The following is a 16737-nucleotide window of genomic DNA, read 5'->3' on the forward strand; positions in this document are numbered from 1 at the left end:
ACACACACACAGAGGCACCAATTAAGCATCTTTCCTGGCAACTGATGCCACGTTTACAGGGTGCCTGCTGCACGCCAGTCTCACTGGCACAGGGATGCAGCATCGAGCGGGTCCCTGTCTTCCGGGGGCCCATCTACTAGCAGAGCAGACAGACGCGAAGCATACATTTTGCAGATAATTACATGCAGTTGTGTCGCGTCGAGGGGACGTGCAGCGTTACAGAGTGGAGTCGCTCAGAGCCTTCTGCAGACCAGCCCCCGCCCCCCGCCGCCTGCTCTTCCAGCCCCTCCTCCTGTGACCCATACCTCCACACCTCTGCTCACAGCAGGCCCCACCAAAACGCCCTTTGTCCTCTGCCCATCATTCAAGGCCCCACTCCAATGCCATCTCCTCCCTGGAGCCTTACCTGAGCTCCCCCTGGAGTCTCTCCTGGGCTTCCTCTGACAGCTGGCCCGAGATCCCTGTTTCCCCCACTAGGTTGAAGTTTCTTTCTTTCTTTTCTTCTTTTTTTAAAAAGACTTTTTAAAGTCATCTTTACACCCAGGCTGGGACTCGAACTCACAACCCCAAGCTCAAGAGTTGCACATTCCACTAAGGCAGCCAGGTGCCTCAGGTTGGAAGTTCTTTTTTTTAAGTTTATATATTTATTTTGAGAGAGAGCAATCAGGGGAGGGGCAGAGAGAGAGAGAGAGAGAGAGAGAATCCCAAGCAGGCCCCTCACGATTAGTGCAGAGCCCCATGTAGGGCTCAAATGCACGAACCATGAGATCATGACCTGAGCCAAAGAAATCAAGAGCTGGACGTTTAACGACTGAGCCACCCAGGCGCCTCTGGAAGTTTCCTAAAGGGAAGCGTCTTGCCTTTTTCATCTCCCCATTCCTGCAAATGCCGTGTACTTAGCAGGTGCTTACTGCTTGTTAAACAGTTGGGGCAGGTCTAGGGCACACCTGTGCTCTCCTTCCATCCACAGCTCCTGCCAGGGGCTCTTGGTAGTGAGGGCCTCTCTGTTCCCACCCCCCACCCACCCCCATGGCCACAGCCTGGCTTCGGCCCCCGTGAGCCAGGAACACAGGTGCAGAGCTCTACTTGGTCTCTGGGGCCTCTCTGGCCCAGGATGGTGGGAAGGCGACACCCCCTTCCCCAGCTCTGGGAGCCAGCCCCACTCAGGCTCCCTTCGAACCCGCCGGCCCTCAAGGGGGGACAGAAATGCAGCCGTCCTCTGCTGGGCAGCCACCCCGTCACCCAGGTCCTGAGCGGGCTTCCCACCCTGCACTGAAGACCCTGCCCACGTGCTCGGCGTCCAGCTACACCCCGCACATCCCCATCTCGCGCCCATCCCACCCCACGGGCAGCTGATGGCCTTGTGCGCACTTCCTCGCAGAAGTAGATCCAGAACGACACACGAGTCGGGAGAGGGCCCGCCTTCTCTGATAAGGGACAAGCAGCCTGGCACCTTGTCAAGGCCCTCACTGCTGTCAGCCTCCCTCTCTGGGACCATTTCCAGCTCACGAGAGACACGGGGCGCAAACCAGACTGATCTTCCTCTTCTCGAGCCTTCCCTGATGTCGAGCCCCCGCCCGCTCTCCCCATCTCGGCTCCCTTCGCCGCAACACTCTGAAAGAGGGAAGGGAGGTGCTGCGTGCGGCTCAGCAACCAGACGGTGCAGCTCCACACCCTTCCCTCCGGGCTGGGGGGCTCGGACCGGGGACCCCACCTCTGTGCTTCCGTGAGCCCCTCATGGGCCACCTCCACATCGGATTCCCATTCCTTCTCCAGCCCTGGCGACCCGCCACCCACCCCACTGAAGCAGCCCTGAGCAAGGCACAAAGACCCGGGGCCCATTCCGTCCTCTTAGCCACATGGCCAGGGCTCTGACCTTCAGGGCCTCCCGCCAACCCCCCCCCCCCCCCCCCCCCCCGCCGCCAACCCCTGCTGGTCTGCCCAGAACCAGCCAGCCCTCTTTTCTCGCCTTCACCCACACTCCTGCCTTGGTGACCCAGGGTGGACCCATCGCGTGCTGACCACTCCCTGGTCTATTTCAGCAGTCAGGCCCCGCCCCCGGCTCTAGATGCTCAGACCCAGACGCCTACTCCAGGCCTCCTCTTAGAGGCTAACAGGCATCTGCCAGGCCCCCGACAGCAAATCCCTCTTCCCACATCTGCACCGCCTCAGTCAATGGCATCAAGCTACACAGAATTGGGGCTGCTTAGGGCTTCTCTTTGCCTTCTCACACCTTCCCAACTGTCAGCGATAGCTCTAAACACAGCCCAAACAGGACTTCTCACCACCTCCATGCCGACCACCACCATCCTGTCTCCTGCCCTACGTACCCCAGGCCCTTGTCACTGGCAAAGCCCTCCAAGCAGCCTCCCGGAGGATACTCAAGACTAGATTCCGATTCTGTAGGCAGAGCCCGCAAGGACTCTGTTCCTCCCGGACCCATGTCCCCACCCTCCCCAACCCCACTGCGGCGCTGGGCTCCCAGCTGCTCCCCCGGGACCCCCTTCAGCCGGCAGCTCTCTCTTTCCAGGACTCAGGCTCACGCCTCCTCCAAGGTGTCCTTCCCAACCCTGCAGCTCCGGTAAACCACGCCTGCCGCCCTCTCTCATGAGCTGTGGTATTCGCTTCGTGATACCCACCACTGCCTAACGCTCTGGTATTCTGGGGTCGGCTGCTGTCATCCATGCTAGACAAGGAATATTCGGCCACTAATCATTTGTGAAATGACTGGGTCCTCACAATCCATGGCCTGAGAGTACATTTATGCCCATTTTTCAGATTAGGAAGCCAGGCTCGGAGATGAACTCCATCACGAGGGTCTCCCAGCTAGAAAGCTGGGCCTCGGGCTGGCTGGTGTCGGCCCCCAGGCACCAGGCTCTCCTGGGCAAGGCCGCCAAGGCCAGGGCTCGTTCTCTGAGGAGGCTCATCTACACATCGAGCCCAGAAGCCCGGAAACACGTATGTCCAAAGCCTTGGGTACCATGGCCCCCCAAATCCCACCTCCAGCACAAGGACAGAGGGGTGGGATGCACCCCTAAAAGCTACAGGTGTATGTTTTACAACCAAGTCCAGTCCAAAGGCTCCCCCACCAAGCCTGGAGTCCAGAGGGGCTGCCTTCATCTAGAAGGGCCATGGTGACCACGGGCATTGGCTCTGTGCCAGGTCCTGGGCTGACGACTTCACATCCCTCATTCACTCCCGGCAGTCACCCTGTGATGGTCCCCATTTTGCAGATGGGGAAACTGAGGCTCAGAGAGATTCAGTAGCCTACCCAAGACCTTGCAGCTGGGGTGGGGACAGCCAGGACTCGCCAGAGCCCGCCTGGGTGGCTGGTGCACGCTCACTGGCTGCCCGGGAGAGGCTCAGCCCCGACATCAGCTGAAACAGTCCCAGCCCCGGACTCCGTGGCCCGAGGGAAGGGGACCTGATGGGGAGCCAGACAGGCGTGTGGAGAAAGAATAAACACGGGGCACGAAAAGACACACCTCACTCAGGTGACAGGTGCAAAACAGAGGCTTTAATCTGAACAGCAGTGAAGGTGTGTGGGGCCGGGGCAGCTGAAGAGGGCAGGGCGAGAGGAGCCAGGCAGGCGGCGGTCTGGGCCCGGGAGGGAGGCCGGCACCGGGCCTCTCGGAGAAAAACTATTTCTGTGACCCCTGTGCTTCCCATCCCGGCCTCTGCCCAGGCCACCGGCCCAGGTGTGAGGGTCGAGCCCCTGAATTGTGCTTCTTGGCAGCTCCCCCTTCCCAAAGGGGGTGTGGACCCAGACAGCGGGCGGGGCTTTGGAGTAGGGCAGGCCTGGGCTTTGGCCAGGGAAGAGCCTGGAAGAGCCCGGCCCCGGAGCAGCCCTGCAAGAAAACCCAGGACCTGTCATGCCAGCGCCCCATCCCCCAGCAAGCCCCTGCCCATCCTCAGAGCCAAAGCCCGGGCTGGGGGGCCATCTCTGCCTCATCCTGAAGAACCAGTTGGGTAGGTTCGGGGAGAGGGGACGACAAGGAAGGGGCGCTGCTGAGTGCTCCGGTGGCCCCAGGCCCTTGGTCCCGAAGAGCAAGCAGAGAGGGCCAGGGCCACGGGGCCCTGGAGAAGCAAGCAGCAGGGGGTGAGGAGCAGAAGGTATGACTTGAGAAGAATCCAGGCTGCCCGCAAGCAGAGCAGGTCCCGAGCCCCTCCCTGCATCTCAGCCACCCCCTCCCAGCCCGAGACTTTGGGAAGGCAGGCCTCACCCAATCAGCCAGAGCAAGCCTGGCCGGGGCCCTCTGAATGCCCAGGGCCTACCCAGACGGCACCTCCAAGGGCTACCCTTGTAGAGGGGGACAGGAGTGGGTCCGGACAGGAAACCCCACAAAGCCAAGGGCCAAAGAACAGAGCAGCCAGGAAGAGGCACCGGACACAAGTGCCGCAGGCCCGGGGGGGCAGCCACGAGCAGCCGCTGGGAGGGTCCCTGGACAGCAGAGCCGACGCCTCTCAGTCCCTGACCCCACCCCGGGCTGGCCGCCAGCTGCCTCCAGCCTTCAGGACCCCCGGACGCCCACCCAAACATGGCTTAAGGAACTGACCCACCCACAGGGAGCAACCGCTCCAACCCCTAGAAAGGCAACAGGACTTGGGAAAGGAAAGCAATGGGAAGTGCGTACTCCTCCCCTTCCCAGGGGTGCAGAACAGCCTGGGTCCCCAACGGGCCCGGACAGAAGAGGGAGGAGGAGAGGGAGGCCAAGAGCGGGACCAGGGCCCGAGCATGCCCCCCACCCCCTGCAGGGAGACAGGGCCCACGTCGGTCACTTCTCCCTTCACTTTGTGTCCTTCAGCCTCATGCCCTGAGCCTCCCTCAACCCCACGCTCACCACTCGCCCCAGTAGACAGCCTCTCGGCAAACAGAAAGAACAGAGGGAGGGGTTGGGGGAGGCTGGAGCTGGGGCAGGGGTGGGGGGCAGGCACAGGAATGGCTCAGCCCCTAGCACGAGGTGACCGGATGGATGGGCAGCAGGCTCCCGAACTTGAAGTGCTGGATCACAGGGAACTTCTCCAGGCACTGTGAGGGGGAGGGGGGAGAGCAGAGGTGAGGACCACACCGCACCCCTGCCGGGGCCCACCCAGCTTCTCGGGCCTCCAGGGGACCCTGGACGACACTAGAGGCTCGGATGAGCACGGTTCCCAGAAAGTGTCCACGCAGCGCCCAGGAAAGGGATGAGCTCAGAAGGGCTCCTGGGCCTTCAGGGAGAGGCAAGACTTCCTACCCCTTCCCGACCCCCCCTCACATCCAAAGACCCCCCCACTCCGTGACAAACCCACCAAATAACGCGTGAGGGAGAGGGAGAAAGGAAGGGAAGGAGAGCCAGCAGCCCAACCTCACTGCGGGGAGGGGGGAACTGGGCACCAGAGACGAAAAGAAGCCTCCAGACCACTGGGGAGCCCCCAGTCCAGGCCCCAGCCCTGGAGCAGCAGTGCAGGGACACTTGGACACAAGCCTGACGAGGGTCCAGGGCCCATTTTTCTCCAATTTGCAGTTCTCTGGACTGAAAAAAGGCATCCTGACACTTGAGAACAAGACACTAAGAATCAGTAGTCTGCACATGCCCAGGGCAATTCCCAGCAGCCCTGGGCCGGGGGCAGGGGACAGGAGGACAGGATCACTGGACAGAGGCAGGGCCTCCTCCCTGAACCCAGCCCAGCCGGGACCTCAGCCCAGGGCTCTGGCGGAGACGGGGAGATCGGCAGGGCCCACCACAGAAGCTGGTCTGGTCCACAGGCAGCCGGGCCCCAGGCCACACGCAACTCTGGCCTCTGGCCTGGGCACCGCTTAGCACCACACAGGTCCAGGAAGGGGTGGTGTTGGGGTGCGGGGGGGACAGCTCCCAGCCTCCCCACGCTGGCCCTCGTCACTGGCGAGCTCTCTCAGGCAGCAGCTCTAGGCGTGTGAGGATTTGCCTTCTCTCACACCTTTGACCATGGAAACCACCAGGATGGCTGGGCTGAAACACGACGTAGGGCTTCCGATAAGGTGAGGCTTGTTCTGTGACTGTGGCCTCAACCTCCACCCAACTTAGGGGGAGAAAGGTGTGCCACGACTGACCCAGGTCCCCTCACCTCAATGACCAGGCACAGAAATGAGGACGTCTCGGACCAGCTGTGTGTGTGTGTGTCAGGTGGGGGCTGATCCAGGCCTACAGGGGGCCCAGGAGGCGAGCAGGAAAAGGGAAATCCTTTCGCGCAGCAGAAGGAGGATGGGGAGCGAGGCTGAGCATGGGGGCAGAGCTCCAGGCCGCAGCCAGGTTGCTGCGCTGCTGGGCCCCAAGCAGAGAAAGTGGGGAGTGTGCAGCCAGGGGTGCTCCCACAGGGGGAGGAGGAAGAGCCGGCAGCTCTAGGCAGCTCTAGGCCAGAGGCGAAGGCAGCTGCCAGTGTGCTTAGGTCATGGAGGAAGTGGTAGGAGTTTGTAAAAGGGAGCCCCCAGGGCCCTGGAATTCCAGAAAGGGTCAAAGGTCAACCTGTTTCTAGCCCTCCTCCAGAGAAGCTGCAAAGGCAAGAGGCTCAGCAGGAGGGGCAGGGGCGGCTCTCTGCACTCTGCCTTCAGGGACCCAGAAGACAGATCACGCAGATCACGCTTCCTGGGGGACAGGGGAGGCGCTGGGCTGAAGGCCAGAGGCTGCTTGGGGCAAAGGAAATCTGAGGCTTCGGGACAACAGCAGGAGGGGGGCTCTGTCAGGCCTTCTCGAAGCTAACTGTGACTCCCCCCCCCCCCCCCCCCCCCCCCCCCCCCCCCCCGGTTCTGGGCAGAGAGACAGTGACAGAGCAGCATCTTCAGCTCACCTGGCCTCTCAGGGATCCCTCAGTGGGACGCCCCGGTGATGCAAGGGGGAAAAGGGGCGCTCCAAGCCCTGACAAGGTCCTCCCAAAGGGAGCCCCAACACAGTGACAGCCCTGGGGAAGGACAAGCCCCGCTGCCCTCAAGGACACTGACAGCACGTGGTTCTCGAGTTCTGAGAGGCACGGGCAGGGCCAACTGTATGTGTCCCCGAATCCTGCGGCGCTGAAATGCCAGGCCTGGCCCAGCCTCTCCAGACCAGCTCGCCTCCAGGAGCCAACTTGGATCAGTGGCCCTGGACTTGCGAACCCTGTTCTGGACTTCAGGCCTGGTGGGCCTCGCTGGGCCTCCCCATGGACCAAGAGCTGCCCTGAAAAAACAAGTTCTCCTCCTCGGACCTCTGGGAAGGGAGCGTGCAATCCCACAGGCTCTTGGGGAGCGAACGCTGAGGGTTACTTGCCAGCTGTGTTTAAACAGTGCCACCCAGCACAGACATGGTGCTGAATGACAAGTCAGTAGGCCCCCGTACTGGCCGGGAGGGAGGTCTGGCCGCCACACGGCGCCTGCACGCACCCAGAGCTGGCGTTTCGGGAGGGGCACTCTGGGATCCACACGCGGCCCCTCTGTCTGGGCCTGAGCTGTGGCCCCGGTCTTCCCACACCCGCAGAAATCCACCAACTGCTACGCGGACTTCTGGGTGTGCCGCACCACTGCCATCTTAGCTAGCTCCTCCCTCATCCTGCGAGCCTGGGGCTCCTCCCCTGGAAGGGGCCAGGCACGGGAGGGGGCAGGTAGGGGAGGGGGCAGGTAGGGGAGGGGGGCGGGCACGGGAGGGGGGCAGGCAGGGGAGGGGGGCAGGTAGGGGAAGGGGGGCGGGACTCCTGCTCTGCCCTCCAGACCCCAAGCAGGAAAGGCATGAGAGTCTTGCCCTTGGGGACTGGCCGGGAGCGGGGGTGGGAGGCTGGAGGGGCCCCCCACACTCCTCATACGCTGCATACAGCACCCCCACCCAGGCGGTGGGGAGGGCCCCTGCAGGGTGACGGGGTCCCCAGCAGTGCCCATTGTGGGACTGGCGGGGGCGGATGGGGTGTGTGTCAGAAACAACAGGACCCCAGGAGGGCAGTGACCCGGGTGCTCTCCAGGCAGGGGACAGCCAGACTGGAGGGGCCAGCGGGCTGCCCGGAAGGGGCCTACGCAGCCCCAGCGAACGCCCCTCTCAGATTAGAGAGGTATGTGGGCTGGAACCTAAACACAGGATGTGAAGCCCAGAGGAAGGGAACCGGAGGGGGAGGGGGCGGGGGAGGGGGCGGAAGGGAGAGAGAGAGGGCCAGGCCCGGTCAGTTCCAGTGCCATTAACCCCTTCGGGGCCGTGCAGAGGGAACAGGGACAACTGGACAGGGCTGTACTCCCAAACCACACCCTGGCCTCTAACATCGTCTCCTCCCTGCTCCCCCTGCCTCCACCGGCGGGATGTGAGCAAGCTTTGCGTGTAATGAAGCCGACTCAGAGAAGCAACCTCTCCATGGGAGAGGGGTGGCCAAGGGTCAAGAGAAAAAGGGTCGAGAGCACCCATGGGACAACATCGAAGACCACCAGCCTGAGGGCGAAAAGAGGGGACTTTGGGGACTCATTACTCGACCGTGAGGGACTTTACACTTGGGTCCTTCCCTGGCCAAGGTCAAACAGCTCTAGGACCGGTGTGCACAGATGGGAAAGAAGCTAGCACAAGGGACAGGATGGAAAGAAAATGTCTCCTCTCTCCCTGTAAGAAAAAAAGGCTACCTCCTTGGTTTGGAAAAGGTGCCAAAGAGGCGGAAGAGAGAAGGCAGGGGACACCCTCAAGAGCTGGGCAGCCAACTCCCAGCAGGGGGAGCTCAGGGGGACCACACCGCGCCCTGATTCACAGATCTGAGCAGCATAGTACCACCTGAAGTGGCTGCGAGAAACGTCAGCTCTGGGCCTCCCTGGAGACCTCCTACCTGCCCAGGGACCAGACCCACCGAAGTGTGAGAAGCACTAATTTGGATGATGGCTCCAAAGCACACTAATTTGGATGATGGCTCCAAAGCACGTCTTCACTTTCGTATCCCCATGTGACACACAGCTGGGAGGGGCTTCTGGCCCTTTTGACAGACCCTGGGCAGCAGGGCCTTGCCTCAGTCACTGGGCAGAGCTGGGCCTCAGTATAGCGATTCTTCATCTGCCCATTCCGCAGACGGAGACTGAGGCCACTAGGGTCAGAGGGGCTGGCTCCAGCTTTGGAGCAAAGCAGTAGAATGGGGGGTGGGGGGGATCAGCAGGACCAAGAGTGTCAGCCAGCCCCAGCTCACCTCGGCCTTATACATGCGGATCAGACCCTGGTTCACTTTGGACCAGGAGGGGACGGCACTGATGTTCCACAGCTGGTTGGAGTGCTCCGCGAAGGGGCCGGTCTTCATCTAAAAACAAGAATCCGCAGCTGGAGAGGCGAGCCGCCTGGGAGCTCACGCCACTAGCCCGCAGCCAGGCTGCATACGCGTATGTGTGTATATGCACGCACGCACATATATGCACACGCGTTAAAGCACAGACGTGTGTATATGCATGCGCATACATATGTGTTCACACAGTACACGTGTGTGCTTAAGGACCAGCTGCATCATCCACAGGCGGGAGGCAAGCACACTCACACATGCACAAGCAAGTACGTGTGTATGCACACATGTGCACACACCCACCCACAACACATATAAGTCCCAGAGACAGGGTCTCTCTTGCCCTGCAAGACCCACTGGGAAAATATAACCCCGAGTCATCCACTTTCTTCCACAGCCAAAAAAAGGAAGCCTGATTCCTGCCACTCACCACATTCAGCAGCCTCAGAAAAAGAAAATCCCAACCCAAGCCCCTGCTGAGACTCCCACCAATTTCCCCCCAGCCATAGAGCACCCCCACCGGGGAGCTGCTCCCCCATTCAGATAAACAACAGCAGCCTCCCTGACCCTCCCCGGCCCAGCCCTCCACACTCTACCACTAGGTACTCAGGCGGGGGAGGGATCAGTCTGGGGGAAGGCCAAACCCAGGCATCCACTGCCTTCTGAATAGCAGGCAGAAGGGAGGGAGGAAAAGGGGGGGGGGGCAGCCGGGAGCCAGGAGCACCTGCAGCGGACCAGGGAGGAAGGTCTGTTTAGACAGTCAGCCTGCCCCCGCGGGGAGGGAGAGAAGGGATGGCCACGACAGCAGCAAGGGACAGGCAGGAGCAAGGACAGCTCCATTCCTGTCCCTCCTCTTGCCCAGAGTTCTGACCCAAGCCCAGTGAAGTTTCCATGACATCAGAAACCACAGCACCGACACAGGGAGGCCTGTGTGCCCACGCATGCCCCCCCCTCCACACAAGGCCAGTACAGTTGTTATCGGCCGCTTCACGGTGCTGCCTGGGGGAATGGGGTTCAGCACCATGAGCCCCAGCCTTCAGAAGAAAGAGTTTGAAAAACAAAAAGGCTGAGCTGGCAAGGAAGCAGAGACTTGGACCCTGAGGGGGTAGAAGGTTCCAGAAGAGGCTGGGAGTGAAGGTGGGGCTGGGGGAGAGCTGTTCTGGGAGAAGGGATGGGCCCAAAGCTCCCTCTCCATATTGGGTATAAGAATAAAGGCTCAGGAGCACGAGACACCCCCAAAGCTTGGCTGCAGGCTCATGGGTGACCTGCTCCCACACGCCCCTCGCTTCTCCAGTGAGGGCCTCACACCAAAACCTAAGATTTAAGTCCAAAAAACTGCTATTCAGTGCCGTCACCTCCCTCCCCTGACCCAAGTTCCCCAAAAGCTTGTCTCAACCCCTAGGCTCAGTCGCAAGGACAACAGCCTTCCTCCAGGAGGGAGGCCGTGGCCCAAGCTGCTAAGACAGAAAGAAGACATCCACCCTGGTGCCCCTGGGGCTTTTCTGGGGTCTACACCCACTTTCTTTCTCCTCCCCTTTCTTTCTAATGCCCCCTCCTCCAGGGTGGCTGCTGGTGCCCCCAGCCTAAGGGGCCCGGCCTTCAAGCTTTGTTCCAGCCATCCTACTCAGGCAGGCTCCGCCCCCGCCGCCCCGCCCTTCCCCTCGCCCCGCCCCTTCCCCTCGGCTCTCTGCCCCGTGGGGGCCAGCGCCGGGCTCCAGTCTTCTTCCGGGCCTGAGCAGCTCAGGGAACGCGGGAGATGTGGAACCAGGCCCCGTGACCCAACCACCCCAGGGCCACCCTGCCGGCTTCGTCCCACAGCACAGCTCCAGAAGCCTGCTCAGCAAGGGCCCCGAGGCCAGGGCCAGCAGCTTCGTGGGCTGGCCTCAACCACTAGGGGCACAGGAGGCCACCCCAGAAGGCCTCTCTGGCCTGCTGGCAGAGCCCCAGTGGCCCTGCCCCTCCCCGTGGAAAGGCCAGAGACGCTATTTCCCTAGGAGGGCAGCCCCACCCCCCACCCCCCAGGCCTTCAATGTCCCAAGGCCTCCCTAAGTCCTTCAGAAGGGGACTCTGCAACTCTGGGAAAGGAAAAGAGACAAGGGGGGAAAAGAATCGGGGGCGAGAAGACAAAAACAAAAACAAAAAAAACCTAGCTCATTCTAGCCACAAAGGGAGAAGAGAAAGAGCGAGAACGAGCAAGCGAGCTGCAGTCCCGCAGTGACCCCAGGGGAATCGTGTGAGTCAGAGCAGCCATATTGAGCAGGAAATTACTCACAGCCGCTGCGTTCCTGCCTCTCCACTCCCAAGAGAATCGGCCTTTTGTAAATGGTTCCTCTGTCAGTAACTGAGGGGGGATGGGGGGAGGCTCTGCACAGCGCCTTCCTGTCAGCTCCTTCCCTTCCAGCTGAAATCTGATCCCTCCCTTCCCAAAACTCCAAATTTAGAAGCCAGATTGAAACTGAAATTCTTTTCCTGCCTGCGCTGGGCTCTTAAAGGCGCCAGGGCTGCATTTCCTGAGACAGCAGAAGCCCCGCGAGGTGGGGTCCCTCATCCCGGATGCCCAGGGCGAGCAGGGCAGGTCCTGGGGAGGCGGGGAGGAGACGCCCGGGCCCACTTCCCCACTTCTGGCTGCTGCGGTTTTTGCTCCTAGTTGTGCCAGCCGTCTGATCCCCATCCCTGGGTCTCCGGAGGAAACACCGTCCCTTCCAGACGGAACTCTGCACAGGCCTCCAGGTCCCGGGGTCCCAGCACAGGCCTTCGGGCTCCCTTGGCCAGGGTGAGCCAGGGCGGGCCACTCGTTGGCGAGCCAGCAGCTGGAACACACTGGTGTGGGGTGGAAGGGGGTGGCCAGGGCATAGCCCAGGCCCAAGCTCCCAGAGAACTAGCACAGCGCGGCCGCGTGGGCATTGGCCCGCTCGGCCAGGTGGACGAAGGGGAGCCCTCAGTCCCGCTAGCACCCAGTGTTTACCACCACGCCCCAGCACCTAGACCCGAAGTGAAAAACAGGCCTCGAGGAGGGGGTGCCGAACAAGCAAAAACTCTAGGGTCTGTCTCTCCGCCAATTAAGTTCCGAAAACGTTCTCAAAGTTCGTGCCGCTAGTGCCACCTAGTGGCCACTGTAGGGTTTTCTCCCGCAGAGGAACTGGGTCCCAAACTTCAGGAAGGTTTTTATACCAGAATAACCAACCAAATAACAATACAAAATTTTAACCTGGAATCAATTCCCATATCCCCTGAGGCCCAGCCTGACCTCCTTCCTTGCTAGTCACTGACAGGGACCCGGGGGCTTGGCAAGCCACCAGAGGGAGCCAGAACAGCTTAGTCGTTCACCCCCAAGCGAGCAGAGCATGGCTCAGCCTGGTTTGTTCACCCCTTCTCTCTCCACTGCTCCTCCTGGGGTCTCCCAGAGCCCCCCAGACCCTCACATTCCACTCTGGAAAGAGCAGCACGTGGCTGGCTCGAGAGGCCATGAGCCAGGCTGCCTGAGTCCTTCTGACCTTGGGCCTGCCGCAGTGCTGAAGGCAGCAGATCTGAGACTGAAGCGGTGGCCGCCTAGCCGTCAGTCCCAGCTCCATTTGCTGACTTGGAAAAACGTGTCATTTCCCTCTGGCCTCTGGAGTTTGGCAGCGGCCTGAGCCGAATGCTGACCATGAGCAGCCTGGGGCTACGGCTGCTTCACCAGGCCCCTCCTCCGTTCAGGGGGCCCAGGGGGCTCAGAGAGCAGCCCCAGTGGGGAGGAGCCTGCGGCCGTGCCCGGGGCATCACAGCGGCCAGATGCACTTGTGGGTATCAGAAAAGAGAGCGGTGGCCAGACCCTCTCCGGACAGCAGAATCAGGGCACCTTTGAAAGTCTGGGGGTGAGGGGGACGTGGAGGCAGCAGGGAGGATAAAGGCCCCCAGGGCAGTGAGTCCCCAAATTCCACACAAAGCCACTGGCAGGTGTATTTAAATACAGGTTCCTGGTTCTTGTCCCCCAAGATTCTGGATTCAGAAAGCTGGGGTTGGACCCAGGAACGTGCATTTTAATCAGCTCCCCGGTGATCTTGAGGAAATAGGAGACCCCGCCCCAGCGGGCAACGGCACCCAGTTACACGCGGCCCTGCCAGACGTGCTAGGGGTCCCAGCACTTCATCTGGCCCCTGTCCTCAGGTTCCGACAGAGGTGTGTCCCCGGAAGTCTAGCCTGTGGTCCTCCTGCAACGGCTTCGTCCCACAGAGCCACACAGGCAGACCTTGGGGGCCCCACCCGCCCCCACCCGCCCCTCCAGACCCGCCGCACTGGCCACCACACCCAGCTAGTGACCGAGTCTCAGTCCCGCAGCTCAGAAGTCCCATGGGGCTCAGGAGTCACCCCCGGACCACCGATCTGGGGGAGGAGGTCCTGGACAGTCAGAAGCTGGCTCGCCACCTTTCAGAGCCTCGTGTGGCTGCCTTTTCAGTCACCCACCTTCTGGGGCCAACCCTGCTATCTTCAGGGGAGGGGGAGGGCCCTGGCTCCTCGGTCTCGCTCCGAAGCCACCGGCCTCAGTGCACCCCAGCCTGCACGTTGCCACGGGCTCCCCTCCCCGCCGGCCCCTCACCTCAGTGATAAACAGGATGCATTCCAGGAACATGTAGTCCTTGTGGTTCTCATTCACGGCCTTCTCATCCACAAAGTGCCTGGGCTCCAAATACGGGTGGTCTGGGGACGGCAGAGAGCCGCGGGGTTCAGAACCAGGTGCTCACACCCGCCCCGGGGCCACAGTCCTGCCGTGTGCCCTCAACACTTGACCTTGTGGGAGCCATGAAAGACCTGTGTGCGTGCTCTAGTGGAACAAGCTCTGGCTCTGCCTTTTTCTAGCCCTGTGACCTCGGACCAGTGACTTCAGCCCTCGGAGGCCCGGTTTCCTCTTCTGTGCGGTGGGGACATGAACAGCCCCTCCGTCACCCTGCATGACCAGGGGTCACAGTAAAGCACTCGCCATGGTGCCTGCACAGGTTAAGTGTTAGTCAAAGGCGGCTGGTCTCGCGCCGGCAAAGACCCTTCCCGGGGTTGCTGAGAAGGTTCTGGGAAAAAAGCTACCTAGTGTGCTTAGAGCAGTGCCTGGCACAGGGCAAAATACTCAACGAGGGCCACTTATTGATGTTATTCTCGTGGGCAGTGAATCCTACACTGAAGCAGGAGCTACCACCCAACCCACACCCGTGGCAGATCCCGGCGCGCCGCCCGAGCCTGGAAAGCAGTTTCAGAGTTGGGGGGACCACTGGACGGGGCCACCGGAAGCGGCTCACTGCCCAGCACGTGGCAGCCGGTCCCTGACGCACCCCCGTGAACACGGCTCAATAACAGCAGACAGTGGGTCAAAAGACCCCCTCATTTTCAACATAAAACCCTGCAGCTGCTGCCAGGAGCTGGGGTGTGTTTCCCACCAGCCCATTATGCGCCAGGCGAGCGCCCGAGCCCGTGCCACTTCCCACTATCTCGGCACCTTGTGCCCCCGCCCTCAGCCTGCCTCGCAGGTTCCCAGCAGAAGGTCGGCAGCAAACAGCCTCCGTCAACAGCCGGGTTAATGCCTGCTTTACAAGCTGTCACCGTCTGCCCTGAGCAGAGTAAGGAGCCTGGGGAGGGGGGGTGCGGGGGGACGGACGACAGAGGACACACCCTGGGGGGCGGGTAGGCGCCCCCTTCAGTACCTATCAACTGCGAGCTGCCCCAGATGAAGGGCAGAAACTGAAAGTCATCCAGGCCCCACACTCCCTGGCTGCCGGCTGGCTCCATCCGGTACGTCTTCTGGAGCTTCCGCATGACCTCGAGGTACCTGCGCAGGAGGGGAGGAAAAGGGCAGCGGAAAGTAAAAAGCCGGCCTCAACCCTCCTGCCATTGGGAGCTCACGGAGGCCAGAAATAACCACCCGAGAGTATAACTAGTCTCTATTTCAATTAAAATCCACATGCGTAAGTTATGCATCAGCTGGTCCTCTCAAAATAACGTTGCTTTGTTTTCTTCTCCCACGTTCAGCCTCCTTTGGGCCCAGGAAAGGGGGTTTTAGCACCATCGACTCGGGACGACGTGAGACGTGGGCAGGAGCCTTGGACTCCCCAGGAGGAAGGCCCCGCCGGGAGACGCAGCGGATCACCTCCCGGTGCTCAGGGGCTGTGTCAGCGTCGCCGGAGCGGGGCCCAGAGCAGGCGCTGTCAGGGCGCTGGGGTGACCATACCACACCCGTGCTGCCAGGTGGGGGGGTGGGAGGGGGCGTCAGAGCTCGACTGCCTGGGTTCAGCTGGCTGTGTGACCTCAGTGATCAGAAGGTAGCTGATTTCCCTGTGCCTCTGTTTCCTCAGCTACCCAACGGGAATGGGGGCCGCTGCTCCCCGGAGCCGCTGGGGACCTCAGGGGAGGGGGCTTCACGGCCAACGCCACGGAAGCGTTAGCAGCCGGTGCCTGCCGCCTACTTCGCTTGTTCCTACTCGAATCTGAACCTGTCAGTCCTTCCGTCTGGGACGCCCCGTCCACAGCCACTTGAGGACGGGCCGAAAAAAGCAACAGGCACTCAGGAGAGGCCTCCAGCGCCCTGTCCTCAGTGCGACAGGGGCAAGGAGGGAGGGGATCCCCGCGCCCCCTCCACTCACCGATTGAACACCCTGAAGACGATAGCTATCTGGTCGTCTACCCGGAGCACCCCGATCTTGCAGAGGCAGCAGAGGAAAGCAGCGAAGGCCGCCTCGTGTCCTGGGGAAGAAAACACAGCCGAGGTCGACAGTCGTCCGGAAAAAGCAGGGGGACTGTTCTCGGTCTCACCGGAGTCCACATCACTGATACCTGCCCCTCTGCGGAGGGAGGTCAACACGGAGATAATGGGGCCACCTCCCTTTCTAGAAAGACCCTGCCCCTTTGAGAGCTACCACCACCGTAATTCTACTCCTAAAGGGCCGAGGCTGAGGACTTGACTCACTCATCAGTTCTGCACTACCTACTGAGCACCAACCGAAACGGCAGCCACTGTCCATATCAGGCACTAGGGAGACTAAGTCCCTGCCCTTGTTTGATAGGTTATGATCAGGATGACGAAACTTAAATAGACAATCACTTCCATAATTCTAGCTCTGAAGGAGGACGGGGTGCTAATTGGAGGGCATCACAGGGGAACCCTGACATAGGATTCAAGAAGGTTTCCCCAAGGAAGCAAAATTTAATCTGAAAGAGGAGTAAGAGCTGGCAAGGCACTGGCTGTGAGGGAAGCAAGAAGAGCAACCAAGCCAAGAAGAAACAGCAAGTGCGAAGGTCCTGAGGTAAGAAAAAGAACAGGTAAGTTCGAAGAACACTAAGGAGGCCAGTGTGGCTAAAGCAGAGAGGGCGAGGGAGAAAGTAGGACAGGACGAGGCTGGCGACCAGAGAGGCTTTCACTGCGACAGTCTGCAGCTCAGACTTTATCCTAGGAGCAATGGGAGCCACTGAAGGCTACCAAGCAGGGAACGCACGGTCACATCACAGGGTCAAAAGGCACTCCCTTCCTTTCCCAGTCATGTCAAAAGGGAGTGGACAGTACCA

General features: G+C 61.1%; 1 protein-coding gene across 2 annotated transcripts in view; it reads right to left on the reverse strand.

The window, feature by feature from the left end:
• Positions 1–3495: 3495 nt before the first annotated feature.
• Positions 3496–16737, reverse strand: part of PTPA (protein phosphatase 2 phosphatase activator) — a 31859-nt gene continuing 18617 nt past the window's right edge. For both annotated transcript variants that reach the window (XM_039229601.1, XM_039229602.1), the window contains exons 6-10: positions 15819–15918; positions 14883–15007; positions 13790–13890; positions 9130–9237; positions 3496–5029 (exon numbers count right to left, since the gene is read on the reverse strand). In XM_039229601.1, the coding sequence (XP_039085532.1) occupies positions 4952–5029; positions 9130–9237; positions 13790–13890; positions 14883–15007; positions 15819–15918 (512 nt within the window). In that variant the 3' untranslated portion in view covers positions 3496–4951. The remainder of the gene's footprint in view (positions 5030–9129; positions 9238–13789; positions 13891–14882; positions 15008–15818; positions 15919–16737) is intronic.

This window comes from Hyaena hyaena, unplaced genomic scaffold, assembly GCF_003009895.1.
Source record: "Hyaena hyaena isolate Hyena2069 unplaced genomic scaffold, ASM300989v1 scaffold_38, whole genome shotgun sequence".
Lineage (NCBI taxonomy): Eukaryota > Metazoa > Chordata > Mammalia > Carnivora > Hyaenidae > Hyaena > Hyaena hyaena.